A 19,221-nucleotide genomic window follows, 5' to 3' on the forward strand; every position below is an offset into this window, starting at 1 on the left:
CGCCATCGGCGCCGCCCTCATGCAACGCGTGAACAACACCTGGCATCCCTTGGCATTCTTCTCCAAGAAACTTGAAGCTCAGAAAACAACTCCTTCAACCGCGTGTTCCACTGACGAAACCACGACCACCACGCCGACAAGTTTGCCAGCCTACTACGGATAACTTCTGGCGATATACGAAGCAGTGCAACACTTTCGCCATATTTTCGAAGCACAGAACAGCACCATCTATACCGACTACAAGCCTCTCTCAACGTCGCGACAAACTCCCGCCTGTACATCAGAACCAACTCTCGTTCATTGCACAGTTCACCACCTACATCCAACATGCCTGAGGGAAAGACAACGTGGTCGCCGACGCGCTTTCACGTGTAGCAGCCATCAGCTCTGTGCAGATAACAGCGGACGTCGTCCCCGAGGCTCAGACTACGGAAACCGAACTGCAGGAACTTCTCAAGGGCAGGTCCTCACTACAGCTGCAACAAGTATTCCAGGGTCGTTAATCACAATCTGTAGCGACATGTCGATAGGACGAAGCAGACCCTATGTGCCCTTGTCCCATCGCCGTATTTTCAACCAGCTCGACAACCTCAGCCATCCCGGCATACGCGCCTCGACACGCCTCGTGGCTGACCGCTATGTCTGGCCCTCCATGCAGCGGAATTGTCGCACCTGGGCGCGCTCCCGCGTTCAATGCCAACGCGCTAAAGTCACCAGGCACGTCACGTCACCACTCGAAACATTCCCTCAGCCCTCCGGTCGGTTTGAGCACGTCCACCTCGACATCATAGGACCCTTTCCCCCGGTGGACCCTATCGCTACTGCCTCACCGCCATCGATCGGTACACTAGATGGCCCGAGGCATGGCCCCTCGAGGTAATCACCGCGGAAGACGTCGCGTCGGCCATCTTTACCGGCTGGATTGCCCGTTTCGGCGCCCCCCGCCGTGTAACCACTGACCAAGGGCGACAATTCCAGTCGCACCTTTTCAGGCTCCACGGGCTGACCATCGCTTTCGACAGTTGAAAACCACCACTTACCACCCCTGCGCCAACGGAATGACAATTCAAAGACGCCACCGACAATTCAAAGCAGCCATTATGTGCCACCCGGACTCAACATGGCTCGAGGCCATCCCAGCCGTCCGCCTCGGTCTTCGCGCCACCTTCAGGCCGGACATCCACGCTACACCAGCCGAGCTCGGCTACAGGGAACCACTCCCCTCTCCCAGGTGAATTTCTTGCTCCACTGCCATGCAGCACTACGACGTCAGATCCCACCGACTTCGTCGCCCGGCTCCGACGCACCATCGCCGCCTTACGCCCATCACCTGCAGCCCACCATTGCAAGCCAACACCTTTTGTCTTCAAGGATCCAGCATCGTGCACGCACGCTTTCCTCCGCGACGACACCGTCCGCAGGCTTTTCCCGCCACCCAACAGCGCACCCTACCTAGTCGTCCATCGCGACAACAAAAACTTCTTTCTGCGGCTCAACGGGAACGACGTCCGCGTCTCGATTGACCGGCTCAAGCCCGCATATATCGCTTCGAACGAACTGGGCAGCGCCACTCCATCCACAGGCTTCTATCCCCATCCGCCGACGTCACAGCCCGCTCCGGTCACGACACGCTCTGGACGTCTCGTACGCCTCCCAGATTTCTACAGACCCTGAGGGCTCTGCTCACCGCGGGGGGAGGGGGTGATGTGGCCACACACTGCGCACAAACCGGCGCAGCCTTTGCCTCGTCACTATCTAGCCCGGCGTGACAAGGCTACATGCTACACCACACCTCCGATAAGGGACAGCGCCACCGCAGCCTCACAGGAGGCTTACGTCACCGACGGTGGCTATAAAACCGAGCTGTCAAGCTCGGAAGTGTCCCTTCCTTCCTTCGCTACCCGACTGAGCGCAGTGTCGGTATGCTCGCCCCGCTGCTGCTACTACGCTAATAAACAGTCGTTATGTTTGATGTCGGGATGCGTCCTTCCATCGCCACGGCATCCCGCATCGTAATAATTTTGCGCATTCACGAGTAAACAGAAACAAATGCACGTCTACAATACGAAATTGTATATTTTAAACAAGTGCTGCGAGGCGAACGAAGCAGCAGCGACGAGGCGACTGCCATACCTTGGGCTCGGCCGCTGTGTTTCCAACGCACCTGCTTGGCGCATAAACAGAGACGATCGGCCAAGGCCAGGGATGCGCTGTAGCTCAAGTTCAGCGGCCGCATTCGGCTCCAGCGCAGAAAACACTACACGACGTGAACATGGACTTCGAGCACGTTCTCTCGGCGCTGTTGCTATAGAGTCATAACAGATTTCGCTTAAAAAGCTCGCTTAATACCTTATGCATTCGCCTCAGGCGACACGAATACGACAACCATCTGGTGGGTTTATTTTAACACGCGCTTTATATCAACGCCTAACGTCATCTCAGTTGTCACTAGTTGGGCTTTCAATTATGAATTCTCACTAAGGAAGTCAGGACTCACTGAAATTGCTTTACGTATTGTACTCAACTTAACTATAAGTATAATACCATTAATAAAAAAAAACTAAAAGCTGACTACACAATAAACATACTTTGATTATCCCGACATATGGACTATCTTACGCGTCGGTTTCGGCACCGCCATAGTGGGCTGTTAACCTTGCCGTGTTGTATCTTGAACAAGTAAATTAACAGTGCTACGGTGGACGTAGACACATGAAAACGGTTGGTTTGGCGCATTTGACGTTTCCTGACCTTATCGATTCACATGACGAGATATAAAGTAGGATAACATTTATTTTGGAGCCCAAGGTGGCGGCGCCGATATGCCTTACATAAAAGTATCTATGTATACAGTCGCTTTGCCCTCTCTCTCGCATGGTTTTGGCTTCCATAAACTCCTGCAATAGGCGTCACGCGAACGCCGCGGAAGCTTTGCATGATGTATGTTGCACTAGGGGATCACCTAATTACCATTCTTTCTATCACCTATGTTTCACGCTTTCGCAGAGACGAAGTGAGAGTCCATCGAACGCCATGTTTAATCACTCGACTACCTTAAAGGGACAATAAAGGCAAATAACGATTTATGTCAGAGTGAAAGCTCAATGTAGGACAACGTTTAAAACGGCAATATTATCAACAGCAGTGCCCTACTGGGCGAGAAATTAAGCTAAATGTATCACACGATGAGCGCCACGAGCGGGACATATTGGAAATGATCGCGATGACGTGAAAGAGTCCGACTACAATTAATCACTCGTAATCAAAGTAGCTGCAATAAAAAGAACCTTCCGTGCATCAAGAGACGTAATAAAATGCTGCTTGTTCGTTTCTGTTTGATTCATGGAAAAAAGAACCTCTTTTGCGTTGCCATGGGGAATGCGCGCGTGGTTCAAAGGTTCCGTTTTCGCCGAACTGCGCTTTGCCCGGTTCCCTGCTTCGCTCACGCGCTCCCGTCTCAGTGATAGTTTCGCTATCGCGTACTGCCGCATGTGTTTTGCACGCTCGTGAAAGTCGCTCTGACAAAAAGTTCGACAAAATGCCGCATCCATGCGATGTTGCCGGATGCCCGAATTGTGCACGCAGCCAGTGCACGCCGCCGCGCAGTCAAGGCGGGCAACGTTGGGCACGGCAACAGTGACGTGAGAAAGACCGCTTTCAGGCGGGTGACTTGAAGTACGCTAATGCGATGCGGACCTTTAAAGCGTGATTTTATTTCAAAATAATTTCAACAATCAACGTCGACTTAGTATTTGCCTTTAGTGTCCCGACAGGAAGCTGGCGTGCCTGGAACGGTTAATCGCGGAATGTTTTCAGCTATTATTGCGACAGCTATTTATGGGTATTCTCGGCATATTTTTGCCATCGCCGGCGCGGTCATGTTCCAGATATGTATATATATATATCAAAATGCACAAAAGATAAAGCAGAAGAAAAAAATTCGAAGCACCCAACCAAGGATTCGAACCAGCGTCCCCTCGCTCGCCAGCGCGCTGCGTCAGACAACTCAGCCGTGCACCATGCATGCGCCGGCGAGATAACGGCAAGAGGAAAATGGTATAAATAATCTACCGCTGGTGGTACGCAGACGTCGGAAGAGCTTAAGTGTGTTTTTTTAAAGACGATAGTCTTTGTTGGGGAACTTAGGCGCAGAATTTTTTGTCTGTCTCTGTGTCTGTTTCCCTGTCTGTCACCCGATTCAGCCACCCGGCCGAAGTTTAAGCACTTTCTGAACGCCCAGCCATCTTGCACTGGTATCTCCTTTTATACTTGTGAATATTGACGATGAAAAAGCAAATGTTACACATATCTGAGGCGAAACATCAATGCGTAATTATCAGGTGGTGTGTTCCTTTACTCTATTTTTCTGTGATATTTTGCTTTGTACTTGCTCCCCTTAGTCAATGCCCTATTGGGCTCTGTAAGGTATCATGAATAAATAAATAAATAAATAGAAAATACAGAGATATGTAATTCTGATGGCCCTAGTGTTTCTTGCGCTGCACTGAAAATGCTAGTGTTTCTTGGGCTGCGCTGCCAATACGACGCTAGGAGCCAGATACTGCAGTTCAACATGGAGGAGGAAGTCTCGTGTAGAACGGCCGGCACAAGACTATCGTCTTTCGACGACATTTGCAGCGAAGCACGCAGATACGCGGCCATTTTTTTATGACGCAACACTCCTGCGTTTTCTTTCAATTTGAAACCTGCCCTTGAGACGCCCACAAAAAAGTGGGCCCTTTTTGTACCCACTTGTGATGTGGAACAAAAAAGAAAGTGTACACCGGGCACACCTAGAGTTACTCTATCTGCTACCATTAGGTAGCTCCATATAGAGTAACTCTAGGCACACCTTGCATCAGACGCGTCCGTGAGGCAGGAGACACAAAGGGGTCACTCCACGCGCCACTGTTTAAAAGGAAAAGAAATATCTAAGTGCGTCTGATTCTCCATTGTCGGCACATGCAGCGCGTTGATGAAGCACGAAAACGTAACAACTGTGACACTTGTCCGCACTAGTCCTGTGTGTACGTGTGCGTTCTTTTCGAGCGTCCGTCTTTGCGCTGCGGGTATCGAGCTGCTTGTTGTTCTTCGTGTGACATTCAAATTTCTCGCTATCGCAATCATTACCTCGCGCTTGCGGCGAAACTGTGACTTTTTCATGTGCTTTTTTACGACAGGCCAGCTTTTTGCAACGCGACCTTTCTCGTGAGGCATTGAAGGCGTTCGCCTCAATAAATAATAACTTGAGAGTGTGTACTTGCTTGTATTCATTCTTGATTGTTGTACGATTCCTTTTCAGCCTGGCAGTCCCCCTGGAGCCGCAGGTCCCGTGATCACTCCGGCAAGTGATTTATCTTAATGCAAACTAGGTGCTCATTTTTGTTCACAGGACTTACCGCATGATGTCTACATAGTGTACACTGCATACCGAGCAACACGGGTTCAAATTAAGACAGCGCTACTGTCAATGTATGGTCAAATGTCTATGAGCAATAGCCTATCCCCACCATTAAACAACCGCAACATGACCAAAAAAGACCACATACGGTATAGCAGCAAAATTTCGATTGAAAGTCGTCTACAGATCTTTTGTTAAAAACGCGGCTCATGAAAGATGACAGACCAAGCGCCACTGTCCGGTGATGTATTTTATTTGTTCGCGCATCCATTTTATGGTGAAGTGGATATTGCGCAGCAGCATGCAGCATGCGAGCAAAACTACACGGTAATTCATCAAGGATGAACTCTCATTGTACAGAATGTAAGACACACCTACACTGCCGAGAAAACCACATCAATGCAATAGAATAAGTTTCACTTTTGCAGAAACTAAGCTTAGCAGCCAACTCATTTAGTATATGACGTGGCATAAGGAAATGCAGTCGCTCCTGTGAGCATAGTGAACTTTGTACCGTAATACCATGTGCTATTTCTCTAACCACTGCAGCTATTCTAACCACTCCTGTAAAAGAAATCTCTGTGATTGCTGAACCCTGCAGTGGAATAAATGTTCAGACCATGCCTTGACTTCAAGTAGGGTGTTTTAACAGAGAACCGCCCAAAGTGCACATAATCGATATTTACAAAAAAATTCCTATGGGCCTATGTTTACCAAGGAAAGAAGTTATTTCGATCCATAAAAATGAATTTAGAAGATATGTAGGAATAAGCGATTTATTGCTTATGTTCACTTCATTAGGGTGAATTCTGTACATGATAGGTTCGACATGAATGTTTATGTTGTAGTGGCTTTATGGGATGTACTATCCTTTGAAGACGGGGTCGGGGTGCCTTTGGAGCCAACAATTTGATACGTGAACTTGTCTTCTTCGAGGCCGCAACTTTAGTGTCGCTTCCTTGAAGATGACAAGCCCGCCTCTCAAACATGTGCCTCCAGCGACGCCCCGTGTTGAAAATATTTGTCATCGCTTCAAGATTTCTTTCCTCTCAGTTTTTTCCTTATTTGGTGCTTACATGCGACGTATAGGCCACTCATTGGAATGTAAGCACAAATTTTGATCCAATCTCAAATTACACAAGGTCAGTTTCTCAGTCAGCTAGGTAAACGAAGTGCTTAACCACGTGAAAAAATTGCACAAGAAACTTGGAAGAGATCTTAAATTTTATTTGATAGTAGTACAGAACAGAAATAAGAGCACATTATAAAATGCACAAACATTTCTGCCTTCTCAAGACGACATCTTAATCAATATCAGTGCTGCAGCTAAAATACCTCTCGTTATCATAGAAGTCGTATTGCAGCGTTCTTTACCTCTAGAGAAGCAAATATAACATTCTACAAAACAAACACTGTTTTAGAAACGTTTGTAAAGTATCGCGCATGTACTCTCTACTTGATAAGAAAATCCCATTGGGCAGCAGAGTCTTGCTTCATTTATTTGAAAACAACAATGGAAAACTTGGGCAAATATTTTTCCCTTAGCATGCATACAAATAATTTTCGTACTGCCAACAGAAACAGCTATCAGATTACTTCAGACTCCTGAATTATTCTCTGTGTTAATATTCACAGTAGTCTTGCAAAATGGCCCGCGAAAATGTGATGTCAAGGAAACCGTGTCAAGTTCGCAAACGCGAAGCAAAGCCACAGGTATATAAATCATTTTCTGGTATATAAACATCATTCAATGTGACGTTGAAGAAAGTATTTAATGTGAGATTGCTACAATTATTGAACAAGTGGTGAAATAATAAGAGCCCAATTAAAGAGATAAATATTTAGTGGCATCATAAACGTGTAGGCATCAACGTATTGGAAACGTGTACCGAAACAACAATCTAGAATCTAGTTGGCATGCCACTTCGCATATATGTCACCTAATAAAGAGAATGACTCAAATGAGTGCAAGCAGCGCAGATTTCTCAAATAAATAAGCAAGAACCACACCGCTCACAGTGGGCTTATGGCTGAAATTTCGTTTTGCGGTTCAGCGACACCATCAAAAGCACACTAATAAAAAATATTCATATAAACTATCAATAAAATTGTTGACATCGTTTTCATTCAAAATGACGAGCCATTCAGAGTATTGCAATATGCTGCCACATATAATTTACTTATGCAATGAGGCTTTCGTAGAATATTGGCAGTTGCACAACAACGTGCTCCCTTGTATGCGCCTTGATTGAAAAAAACATTTATCTCAGATTATTTGCATGTGTGTATTCGTTTCTTGAATGTTATGTTATCCTCTTTTCAGCCTTCGAGTCCTGTACGTCTGGACACTGTCGTCCTTGGTGCAGCATCGGTAAGTGTTTTATCCCAATACAAAATATGCGATCGGAGATGTAAAAGATAAGTACACAAAAAATTTACATGGCATACATTGAAAATTGGACGCAGAGCACAAGAGAGAGCAAATACTTTGGCATTAAATGCACGATCTATAGGCAACTACGTGCGCTTGCCATTATCACAAAAGAACAAGACTGGACCCCCCAATGATACGCCACAGAAGTCACTAAAACGATGTTTCGATTCAGCGTCATCAACAACTGTGTGTACAAAGAGGCAACACAATAAAGAGCAGAGGACAAAGCCCTGCTCTCAACAGACATGGATCATTGCGCAAAAGACTTCTTTTGCGGTAAAAGAGACGATGGGCAAACTAAGCGGCAGAGGCTGAAAAGAATAGGCAACAATTATGATCATTTACGGCGTAGTGGATACCTTGCATGTGTACTAGACGTAGTTGCCTCATGCATGCACCGCGCAAGCCTGACGGTTTTTTCGATTAGTCGACACAAAACCGTACAGAACCGTCCTTCTTCGCAACAAGAACGACAGAAGACGCCCAGGGGCTGTTCTAGGGTCGAATAACATCGCGTCGAAGCATATTGTTGACTTCGTCGTTGATGACACGGCGTTCTGCGGGAGATGCGCGATATGTAGGTACGTTGCCGCAGTCACGCTTGGGCGCCAGTATGGATGTGCTGCGATAATGAGAGAAGTTTGAGCGACATCGAGAGAAGAACAAAATTCTTAGAACAGCCAGAGATGCTTTGAACGCTGGACCGGCGTAAGGTTGTCAGCGATGGGGAAACCAAATACATAAGCGGGTGATAAATGGCAAAAGCACTGAGCGTACTGTAACTTGGACAGTGCGTGTCCTCGCGTGCGTCCATAAGTCCTCGAGGGTTTCCACTCTGCCGAGACATTTCCCTCGCTCGAATGTAACAATGCACGGGAATGCATTGGTAACAAAAATAGCGGGGCCGTCCTGAGTGAATTGCATGGTCGCGAATCGCACAAGGAAGCCTTTCTTAGTGCAAGCGCGGTCAGATGGAGAAAGGAGTGTAACGGTGTCAGTTACAACGGTGCAGTAGGCTGACACAGCTGTTGATGAGTTTACAGGCACTTTTATGTCTTCTTTGGCGAGTACTTTGCTCGCAGCCGATGGACTGTCTGCTGGCGTCAAATCAGACACTGGTGAGAGCTCTATTTCCGCTGGGGCGCATTGGATTACGGCGTCGTGGTGGGCGAGAAAATCCCATCCCGGAATGACGTTGTGAGAGCATGCAGAAATTATGATCAATTCGACGTCGTACAGAGCGTCTGAATTATGACACGGGCTGTGCACACCGCTGTAGGGTGGATGCTTTGGGCGCAGGCTGTATGGAGAGAGAGCTCGGAAAGTGGCGTTGTCGTTTTTTGTAGTAATCGGCTAAATTTTGCGTCCATAACGGATACGCGGCTCCAGTGTCTGCAAGGGCAGATGCGCGAGCACCATCCACAAACACGTTTATTAGGTTCGATGGGATCGCTGAGGGCTTTAGCTGTTAGATAGCGTTCAAGCCCTAGGCTCTTGGACAGCGACGACTAGATTTCCTGGCCTCGTGTGACCGGACGTGGTTTCATCGGTGACTGTGAGTGGCGTCTTTGTGACGGTGAACGGCGGTTAGTTGGAACGGTTAGATGGAAGTACTTCAAGGGGTACATTTCTCCTGTTCTTTGCAATGGGATGACCACGTCAATAATATTCAAATAAAATTAAGCCGGATAACTGGAATATTCAGCCGTATCCGGTACCTCATCCCCAACTCGGTGAAGTTATTGATATACAAATAGCTGTTTAGTTCTTATCTTAACTATTGCTATTTGGTTTGGGTAACAACTACAGAAACAAACTTAACAAAATTACTGAGAATACAGAAGAAAATACTAAGGCTGATAGAGAACGCTATGGTTCTAGCACCGTATTGGTATAGCGCAGCTCAGTTTGAGCATAAAGAAAAGAGGCTTCAGCGAAGAAGGAAACACAGGCAAAGGGATGTTCTAGCACCTAGCAACCCACTGTTTAAAAAAATATAAGATAATCAAAGTGAATGACCTATATAAATACAGACTACTACGAGGGTACTGTCTCAGCTGCAAACACCCAAGCTCTTTGTTTACGGAGATGGCGAATCTTTGCTTCAAGGAAATGGCATATGAAACAAGAAATACAGAAATGTGGAACGTTCCTTACTTTCGTACTAATTATGGCTTTCAGATGCTTCGATGTACTCTTCCGCGAATTCAAAATAATTGCATTAGCAAAGGTATAGATGTGTCTCGTTTAAGTGTCGCAGAATTAACGGCTCTTTTTGTTGTACAAATTATGTAGCAATTTATTTAGGTGCAGAAGATTGCAGCAGGTTTCTTTGTTTCATGAGCTATGTATAAACCACCTTTTCAGTTTTCCTTTATTGCATGATCTTTACGTAAAACAATGTGACAGTTTAAAAAAGTGTATGATATTGTGATGTCCTTCAGCTGCTGCCATTGTTCACAAAGGGGGCGGAGGATCCCTCAAGCCGTCATTACGGCTTTTCCCTCCGCCTCCTGTTACACTGTACTGTGACTAAGCAAATAAAGCAAACCAAATCAAATCAGTCGGGGCCATGGACGACGCCAGCGTACGCAGCTGGCTCAGTCGCTTCGAAGGCCCGAGGTCCGGCGACGGCTTCGGCGTAAGTAAGTGGGACAGCCACGTCGGCAGCCATCTCTAAGGGCGGCCTGGCTACAACTTGCACATAAGTGAGCGGCGCAGGCGCCCGAAGGGGCTGATGTTCGCTCGGCATAGGAGAGGCAGCAGTGTGGTCGAGGGCTGTTCAGCATGCTACGGGTGCGCGAAGACCAGTAGAGAGAAGTGGGGGGCGATTTCCTCCAGAACGAATGACTTGATCGCGGCGAGCACGACAGAGTTATCGGAAATGGCCGAGAAGCCAGGGAGATTGGCCCCCCGTGATCGAGGTGGCAACCGCGGTCGGCACCGCTCCTCGAAAATTTGGCACAGCATGACCACCTCTGCCGGTCTTCCACGTCGGTCTCATTTCCTCCAGTGAAGACATATGAGTCGCGGAGATGAGCGACACCGGGCACGCGGTTGGTGCGAGTGGAAGCGTTTGCTGAGCGGTGTCCTATATATATATATATATATATGTATATATATATATATATATATATATATATATCTTGGGCCATTTTTTTATTTGCCACTACACTAATTAGTTAATTATTTTAATTAATTAACTTTTTAATTATTGGCTGAAAACCCAAAATATGGACACTGAGCTGTAGAGCACTTTTAGAAACCACGGACTGAATTGTTTCCTGGACGATACGTCTCACGGTGTTATTTTTTCGCGCGTTGTAGAGGAAGGCCGCGAAATTTGAAAAGAGTCCACGTACGGACCGCGAGCGCACTGCTGTAGTGCTGCTCCCAAGCGTGCAACCGGTGAACGAGGTCGCCTGCGGCTGCCACGGGGAAGCGACAGGGTGCTTTGAAAGTGGCCGATGTTTGGGCGTCCGTCTTTCGTTGGATGACGGTGCAAATGCGCGCTGCTGGCCGAGCGCTGCCGAGATAAGCGTCCAAGACGGATAAATAAAACCGGAAAATAGCTTTATTGTCGCTCGAACAAAACATGTTCAAAGAGGTCGCAACCGGCTGCAATACAACTCTGGCATCTCTTTATCTGATTTTCCGTGACGTTCTTGACCATGGTTTCGGAAACTTGTCTTATTTGTTCTTTTAGATTAACTGATGTTGTGGTTGGTGCCTGGTATACCTGACTCTTGACGCACCCCCAAAGAAAAAAATCACGGAGGTTTAAATCTGGAGACCTTGCTGGCCAAGCAATGGTCCCGTGCCGCCCTATCCACTGCTGCGGCAAAACATCACCCAGCCTTCATCCAGCACGCTTTCCTGCTTCTGTGCACAGGAGCTCCAACATGCTGAAACCAGATATCTTTAAGCCTTGTCAGTGGAACTTTGCACAGAAAATTTTGAAGTGGTCCATCCAAAATATCGTTGACATATCGTTTGTCTGTAAGTGTGCTGTCGAAGAAGATAGGTCCGATTATAGTACCACCGTAAATGCCACACCACACATTGAAAGACCACTGATATTGGTGACGCGCCTGCCAAACCCAGTGAGGGTTCTTGTCACTCCAATAGTGAGCGTTGTGGATGTTCACTTGAGTATTGCGCGAGAAGTTAGCTTCGTTGGTCCAAAGTGCCTTGTTAACGAAGCCTGGGTCTTCTTGTGTCTTAATTAGAATCCAGTTTGCAAAGTCTGGGTGATTCTGGAAGTGGCGAGACTCCAATGCTTGGTGCAGCTGCACATGGTAGGGATGAAGTTGTCTCTTGTTTAGTATTCTCCACATCGAATATTGCGAGACACCAGCTTCAGCATCCACACTACGGACACTTCTGCAGAAAACTTGGACAGGATATTCCTCTCCAATTCCTCGCCCAAAACTGAAGATCTGTGCCGTTTGTAGCGTTGTTTCTTCCTTTACAATGATGAATCACCAACTAGCCCGAGTTTCTCTTCTGTGCCGTTTCATGGTAAATGTCCCGTTCTCTTTCAGCGTCATGTGTACGCACAATGGTCATTGATCTTGGCCGCGTACATGGATGCCAGCGTTCAAACAGCTCAACTGCCTGCCTTCTGTGTCCGCGTGGTGCAGCTAGGGCCAGAACCATATCCGCTCGTTGCTCATTCGAGTACGGCATGTCAGCTGCTTACACCGATTAAAACAATGTAACGTTGCTGTCCAGAACACGAAGGATTACGGTTGTCTTAGGAGCACCTGAAGAAAGACAACTCGTCAGGAATGGTTCGCACGACGTAGACACTTTGTGGGGTCTCTTTTTGTTCAAACTGCGAAATTGCAGCAGCCGTCGAGGCCTTTCATCGTTCTGTCTCGTTTCGCACTATCTGCTGTATCAGAATCAAACTGCTTTTTTTTCCTCACAGTTGTGACCGCTTTATCACCGTGGTAGGGCTCGGCCAGCAGCGTGCATTTGCACCGCCATTCAACGAAAGACGGACGCCCAAACATCGGCCACTTTCAAAGCACCCTGTCGCTTCTCCGTGGCAGCCGCAGGCGACCTCGTTCACCGGTTGCACGCTTGAGAGCAGCACTATAATAGTGCGCTCGCGGTCCGTCACGTGGCCTCTTTTCAAATTTCGCGGGCTTTCTTTACAACGCGGAAAATAACACCGTGAGACGTAACTTACAGGAAACAATTCAGCCCGTGGTTTCTAAAAGTGCTCCACAGCTCAGTGCCCATATTTTGGGTTTTCAGCGAATAATTAAAAAGTTAACTAATAAAATAAAAAACTTATTAGTTTAGCGGAAAATAAAAAATAGCCTGAGTATCTATAGGCCATGGCGAGTAGTATACGTTTGGTCCAATTTGCCTCTGAAGTGCCTTTCATTTTCAAAGCCTTGGCTCAAGTTATGTGTGGGACAACCTGTATATATATATATATATATATATATATATATATATATATACCACCAATCGTGTCATATATATATATATATATATATATATATATATATATATAGCTATGACAACAATGCCAACAGCAACACTATCTCTACCGTTGCAACGTCAGTCATAAAGCATTGTTTTTTCAACTTGGCCATTTAGTGCTGGGTATACCCATAGAATATATGATAATGGGGCCCTATTGGCGCAATAGTTGGTCGTAAACAAATCAGAGCAAATGTGCTTCGTAAATGCAGCATTAGTGTAGGTGCCTGTTTGTAGCTGCCGCCATTGAACGAAATGGGCCCGGCTAAGTTTCGGGTGGGGCGGGGTTGTTCCCACCGATCAGTTATAATGTGTTGGGTAAAATCGCTGAATTTTCTTAGTGTATTCCCCCACACCCACTCGTTCACAAGAGAGTCCTTGCGGGTGCCGGTAACCGCAGACGCAGCTCGGAACTTCAGACACCGAGCCGCATTGTGTGCACCGTCGTTAAGGTTCACCTCCGTGTGGTAGACGGGTGTGTTGGCGAGAAACCAGAGGATCTATGCATTTTGTGCGTCACAGCCGGCTTTGCCTTTTGTAATGACTTGGAATGCCACTGCAGAGGCTACCACTTGCAAAATTTTTGTACTGTCATTTGTGAGTCACTGATAATATGTTGGGTATCTCTGTGAGCTTTCCCCGGTGCGATAGCTTTCTGTTTCACTATTTTACTTGCCTTGTGTCGATCGAAGCACTGGGTATGCCTTTTACAGCGAAAGCTGTTGAGATCATTTCACCGGCCGTTTTTGGCGCCGTAGTTGTCCGCCGCCGCCGCCGCCGGTGTCCGTAACCAGTATCGCTCGAAATACGAAAAAAAAAACTAAATAAGAAAAATTCCAGGATCGAACGAGGTTCGAACCTGGGCCCTCTGCGTGGGAGCCCGGTATTCAACCTCTGAGCCATGCCGGTGCTTGAAACTGCTTTACTAAAAGGTCCTATACAGGCTTCATGTCGGGAAGGAACCACATTAGCATATGCAATATAGCGTGGTAGAAGAGTAAAATAAGCACCAAGCGTCGCACAACGCGAATTCTGTAACCAGGCGTCACACAATGCGAATTGCGCAACGAGTAGGTTGTTGAATGCTTCCAACCCATTACAAAGGACCCTGCCATAATTCTTCATTGTCATCAGGTACAGCATCAACAAAGTGCGCATAATGCCTTACATGGGTTTAGCAGGTACCAACGCTCTCCGTAGAATGACGAAAAATGGCAGAGTGCCTGCTGCCCTACTTCTCAAAAATTACAATGATTTATCGCGTAGTGGGTTCCTCGCAAGGTCACTTGTATTGGTTGCCAAGGAAGCCCATAAGCGCATGATACATTCCTCGGGGTCTCAGTAATGTTCTTCGCCCCCCCCCCCCCGTCTCTTTCCCACGTCAGCGTATGTTATACAGCATGACGGGAGGGGGAAATAGCGACCGGGCGTCACCCAATGCAAATTACATAACTGGTGGGCCGTTTAAACATTCCAACCCATTACAAAGGGCTGCGCCATAATTCTTCATCGTCATCAGTCGTCGCGTGAACAAAGTGCACATAATGCCTTACAGACGTGTAGCTGGTGCCTCGCTTCTCCACAGAATGACGAATAATGGCTTAGTAGGTGCTTTCAAACATCACAAAAATTGCGATCTATGGCGTAGTGGGTACCTTTCTAGTGTACTTGTATTGTAGCCCCAAGAGAGCTTAACTGGCTCTAGAAACGCCGCTCTTCCAGCTTTCGCTGTGACTGTGCTGCGGTTTTAGCGCAGGCCTGGCGTTTTTTTTGCGTATGGTCTACAACCGCAACAGCAAGACGTTCAGAGTCTCGATAGCGCGCTGCATCGACACTGACTGCCAAAGAACATGCATCCTGATCTCAGAAAGAGCACTACAAAATTTTCTCGCCAAAATATTACGAATACCACGTCACGTGCGCGATTGGGATCAAAATAAAACGAACAATTCAAATGTATGCAAGTAGAGGGAATACTTCAATTGGGGATTAAAAGGCGCCTTCGCCCAGTCAAGGCTAAGCGTATTTCGCAAATTTCACCTTCATTGTGCAATTCCACTAAAAGTCCTCCCGGAAAACATAGGTGAGCATTATAAATAAAATTGTGCCTCTGTCTCCTTCTAAACAGTAAACCGGTTTCTCACTTTCAATGTGACGATACATGTAAGCTACCCATAGCATGTAACTTTTCTACAACAATCATTGCTGCGGCATTAACAATGCTTCTTTGTAAATACATTTTCCAAAACAAGCATTTTGAGCCATTGTGTTAGTTTCTGGATTTTTCATTATTGATTTTCCTGCTATGGTGCTTTCAGGATGCTGCCTTGCCCCTTCTCTTGCCTGTCGCTCCTGGTGCATATCTGGCGCGTGTTTTCAAAGCAGATCAAAACATTTTTAAAGTGCCAATATGACTCAAAAGAATATGGGTACACCTTGAAATGCACCAATATTGCCGTCTCAAAACGACACGATAATGAAGATTAGTGCCGATGCTAGGAAAGTCAATAATGGTGATGAGCCATACGGCCCATTCTGTGACGTTTGCAGGTAAATTCTCCATTTGGACTAGCAAAAATGACCTTTCACAAACACTGACAGATATTGATAAAAGTTGTTTAGGTCTGCCCTATATTTAATAACGTCGGGCTCCAGTGTCTGGCATAGTTTTGTTCAAAACAGCAATAGAAAAGTTAGAGAGAAAGAGAGAAATGTTTTAATGAAAAGCTTGAGATGTTTGCCTGGCTATTCGCCTTATATGCAACTCCAGGTGCTGGGTGATGATTATGATATATGCACTAATAAACACAGGCACATACATAGACTACACTGTTTACAAAGTTTCGGTCAGGCTTGTGGCCCGCAATAAAGTCAGCAGCGCTTTGGTTGCGCGTAACGCACAGGTGCTGTTTCGCCATGAATAGAAAAGTTAGTCCAGTGTCTTAGCCTAATAGGCTTACTATGGCTGCTTAATTACCGAGAAAGCAGCTGTCAGATTACATCATGTTTCCGAATTATCACTCCTAGATTATAAACATCCTTATTAATCATGTAAAATTATCCACAAATACGTATAATATTGTCGCAACGCGGAAATAACAAGATACAGGACCACGTTGAGACTAGGAAAGACAAGTATGTATTCAGATAACAAAAAAAATCACAGCATATCCACGGGGTGAATGATGATGAGTGGGGCGAAGCTACGGAGGGAATCATCTGTAAACCGTGAAACTCTTCCGTGAAATGCGCCCAGTACATAATATAAAGAGTGTGAAACATCGTGTATATATTAAACATCAAACTTTTATTGTACTGTTGGTTTACGTGGTCCCTTCATTATCACTTGTGATCGGTGAAATGCAAGGAAGAAGTCCGCTCCCGAGCGAAAGAGCGCCAAGAGCGACCGCATTCCCCGCTCGCCCTGTGCGAATTAAAGGCAAGGCTAGAGGGAAGACAGGACGCGCGTTCCACGACGCGAGGTCGGTAGCATGCCCAACGAAAGCCAACGGAACGCGATCGTGCAAGTGCTCCGGCTTCGCATCGCCTCATGGTTCCATTTAGCGTCCCAAAACCAAACATATTGCTCAAGGTGTGCCTTGCGTTTTTCGTAGAAATAATTTCTTTATCATGTACATTAAGACAAAAAGTTGAAAGCTCACTAGAGTGTATCGCCCGCAAAGTATGTCTTTTAGTGTGATTTAACTCTCGTACGGCAGGGTCCTCGCGCCGTTGCCGGTCCACCTCGCCTGTTGACGATCGGGCGAGGTGGCTACATATTAAGAAAAACATCTGGCGTTCTTTCGTTCTGCTTTTACAAAACATCTGGCGTCTTTCGTTGGTTTATTTCATCAATCAACGGCGTTTTGAACAAAATTTTTATTGTTTAATCACGCACAGGAGAAATCTCACCAGGCACTACCTTGGAGGTAAACAATGGCTGCTAATGGCAATGAGAGACAGAAGAAGTCGGCTTTTAGCTAACACTTACACTTCTACTTCTACTAACGTTTCCTACTGGAAGATGCCAATGGCTGCTAATGGGGAATGAGAGACAGAAGAATTCGGCTTTTAGTTAACGCGCACGCTGCGAATTTTTTATTGTTCAACAACGCACAGGAGAAATCTCCCACCGGCACCACCTTGGAGGTCAAAGCGTAAGACTTGTTACTCACTACTACGACCACGACGACTACGAGGGACGAACGGGTGCCGCCTTAAGGAGCTTCGCCCCTAAAAGAGCCGACGCCTCAACATCGTCTTCCTCAGAGAGCCCACAGTTCCAGTTCGTGCTGCTCGCTTCTTTGTCCTCGGTCGTCCTGTCGGCTATTGATCGTGACAGCCTCCCTTCCAAAAAAGCATCGTCCCGGTGCTTCATCGTCACGGCAGCAGGGTTTGTACTCACTGGTAGCCAATGAGTTCATTCGGACAAATAGGGCTTCATCCGAACCACGTGAATAACTTCTGGTGCATGCCTTTGACGCCTTGAGCAATGTGGACTGTCGGGAACACCCTCATATTTAGTATCAATGAGACGTCGGATGACTTTATACGTCCCAAAGTACCACCGTAACAGCTTCTCTTAGAGGCCACGACGGTGAACTGGGGTCCAGACCCAAACTCTCGCTCCCGGCTCGTAGTAGACTGGTCGGTGACGTTGATTATAGCGCCTTGTGTCATAGTCCCGCTGGCGACGAATACGCGTGCGCGCAAGTTAGGCTTCTTCAGCAAGCTGAGTTATGTAGTCTGCATCTGTTTCAACGCCATCGATTTCATGTGGCAGCATAGCGTCGAGCATGGTTGTGACTTCACGGCCTTGGAGAAGACGGAATGGTGGCATGCGTGTTGTCTCTTGCTGGGCTGTATTATATGCGGAAGTGACATAAGGCAAGATCTCATCCCAGTTCTTATGCTCAACATCGACGTACATGCAGAGCATATCGGCAAGTGTCCTGTTTAGCCGCTCCGTCAGACCATTCGTTTGTAGATGGTATGCCGTTGTACGCCGGTGAGACGAGCCGCTAAGCTTCAACACTGTGTGTGACAGCTCGGCTGTGAATGCTGTTCCCCTGTCAATTATTGCTACAGATGGAGCGCCATGCCTGAGCACCACATTCTCTATAAAAAACCGGGCTGCTTCACTTGCCGTGCCGCTCCCAGAGCCTTGATTTCGGCGTAGCGAGTGGTAGTCCGTGGCTACAATTATCCATCTGCTACCCGCAGCCGAAATGGAAATGGGCCTAGGAGATCCAATCCGACTTAAGCGAATTGAGTTTCCGGTACATCAATCGGATGGAGGAGCCCTGGTGGTTTGACGGCTGGCACTTACCTACGCTGGCATTCAAGGCAAGTCCGAACGTACTGTTGAACGGTTGTCGTCACTCTTGGCCAGTAGTGCTTTTGTCTCACTCGACATAGCGTTCGTGTGTAACCCAAATGACCGGATGTTGCTTCATCATGGCAAGCCTGTAGTACTTGTCTCGTCAGTGGTGTTGGAACGACGAGTAAGTTCTTGAAGCTTTAGGCTCCAGCGCACCAGTCGTCCTGATGGGTCTTTTAGGTTCGTCAACCAACAAAGAGAATTATGGTCGCCGACAACTTTAAACGGGCGGCAGTACAGGTATGGGCGAAACTTTTTAACAGCCCACACCACCGCAAGACACTCTTTTTCAGTGGTCGAATAATTCTCTTCCGTGCGGGAGAGGGTCCTACTCGCATAAGCAATTACTCGTTCGGCGCCATCTCGCCACTGCACGAGTACGGCTCCTAAGCCGACATTGCTGGCCTCGGTGTGGAGCGCTGTCGGAGCGTCATTGTCAAAGTGTCCGAGTACTGGCGGCTTTTGGAGGCGTTGCCGCAGCTCGTTGAACGCTTCCTGCTGCTCTTC

General features: G+C 47.1%; 1 protein-coding gene across 16 annotated transcripts in view; it reads left to right on the forward strand.

Annotated features, from left to right (window-relative positions):
• Window positions 1–19,221, forward strand: part of LOC119374702 (cuticle collagen 2C) — a 256,546-nt gene that overhangs the window by 74,517 nt on the left and 162,808 nt on the right. For all 16 annotated transcript variants that reach the window (XM_037644880.1, XM_049411049.1, XM_049411050.1 and 13 more), the window contains 2 exons: window positions 5,303–5,344; window positions 7,725–7,772. In XM_037644880.1, the coding sequence (XP_037500808.1) occupies window positions 5,303–5,344; window positions 7,725–7,772 (90 nt within the window). The remainder of the gene's footprint in view (window positions 1–5,302; window positions 5,345–7,724; window positions 7,773–19,221) is intronic.

Source organism: Rhipicephalus sanguineus, chromosome 11 (assembly GCF_013339695.2).
Source record: "Rhipicephalus sanguineus isolate Rsan-2018 chromosome 11, BIME_Rsan_1.4, whole genome shotgun sequence".
NCBI lineage: Eukaryota > Metazoa > Arthropoda > Arachnida > Ixodida > Ixodidae > Rhipicephalus > Rhipicephalus sanguineus.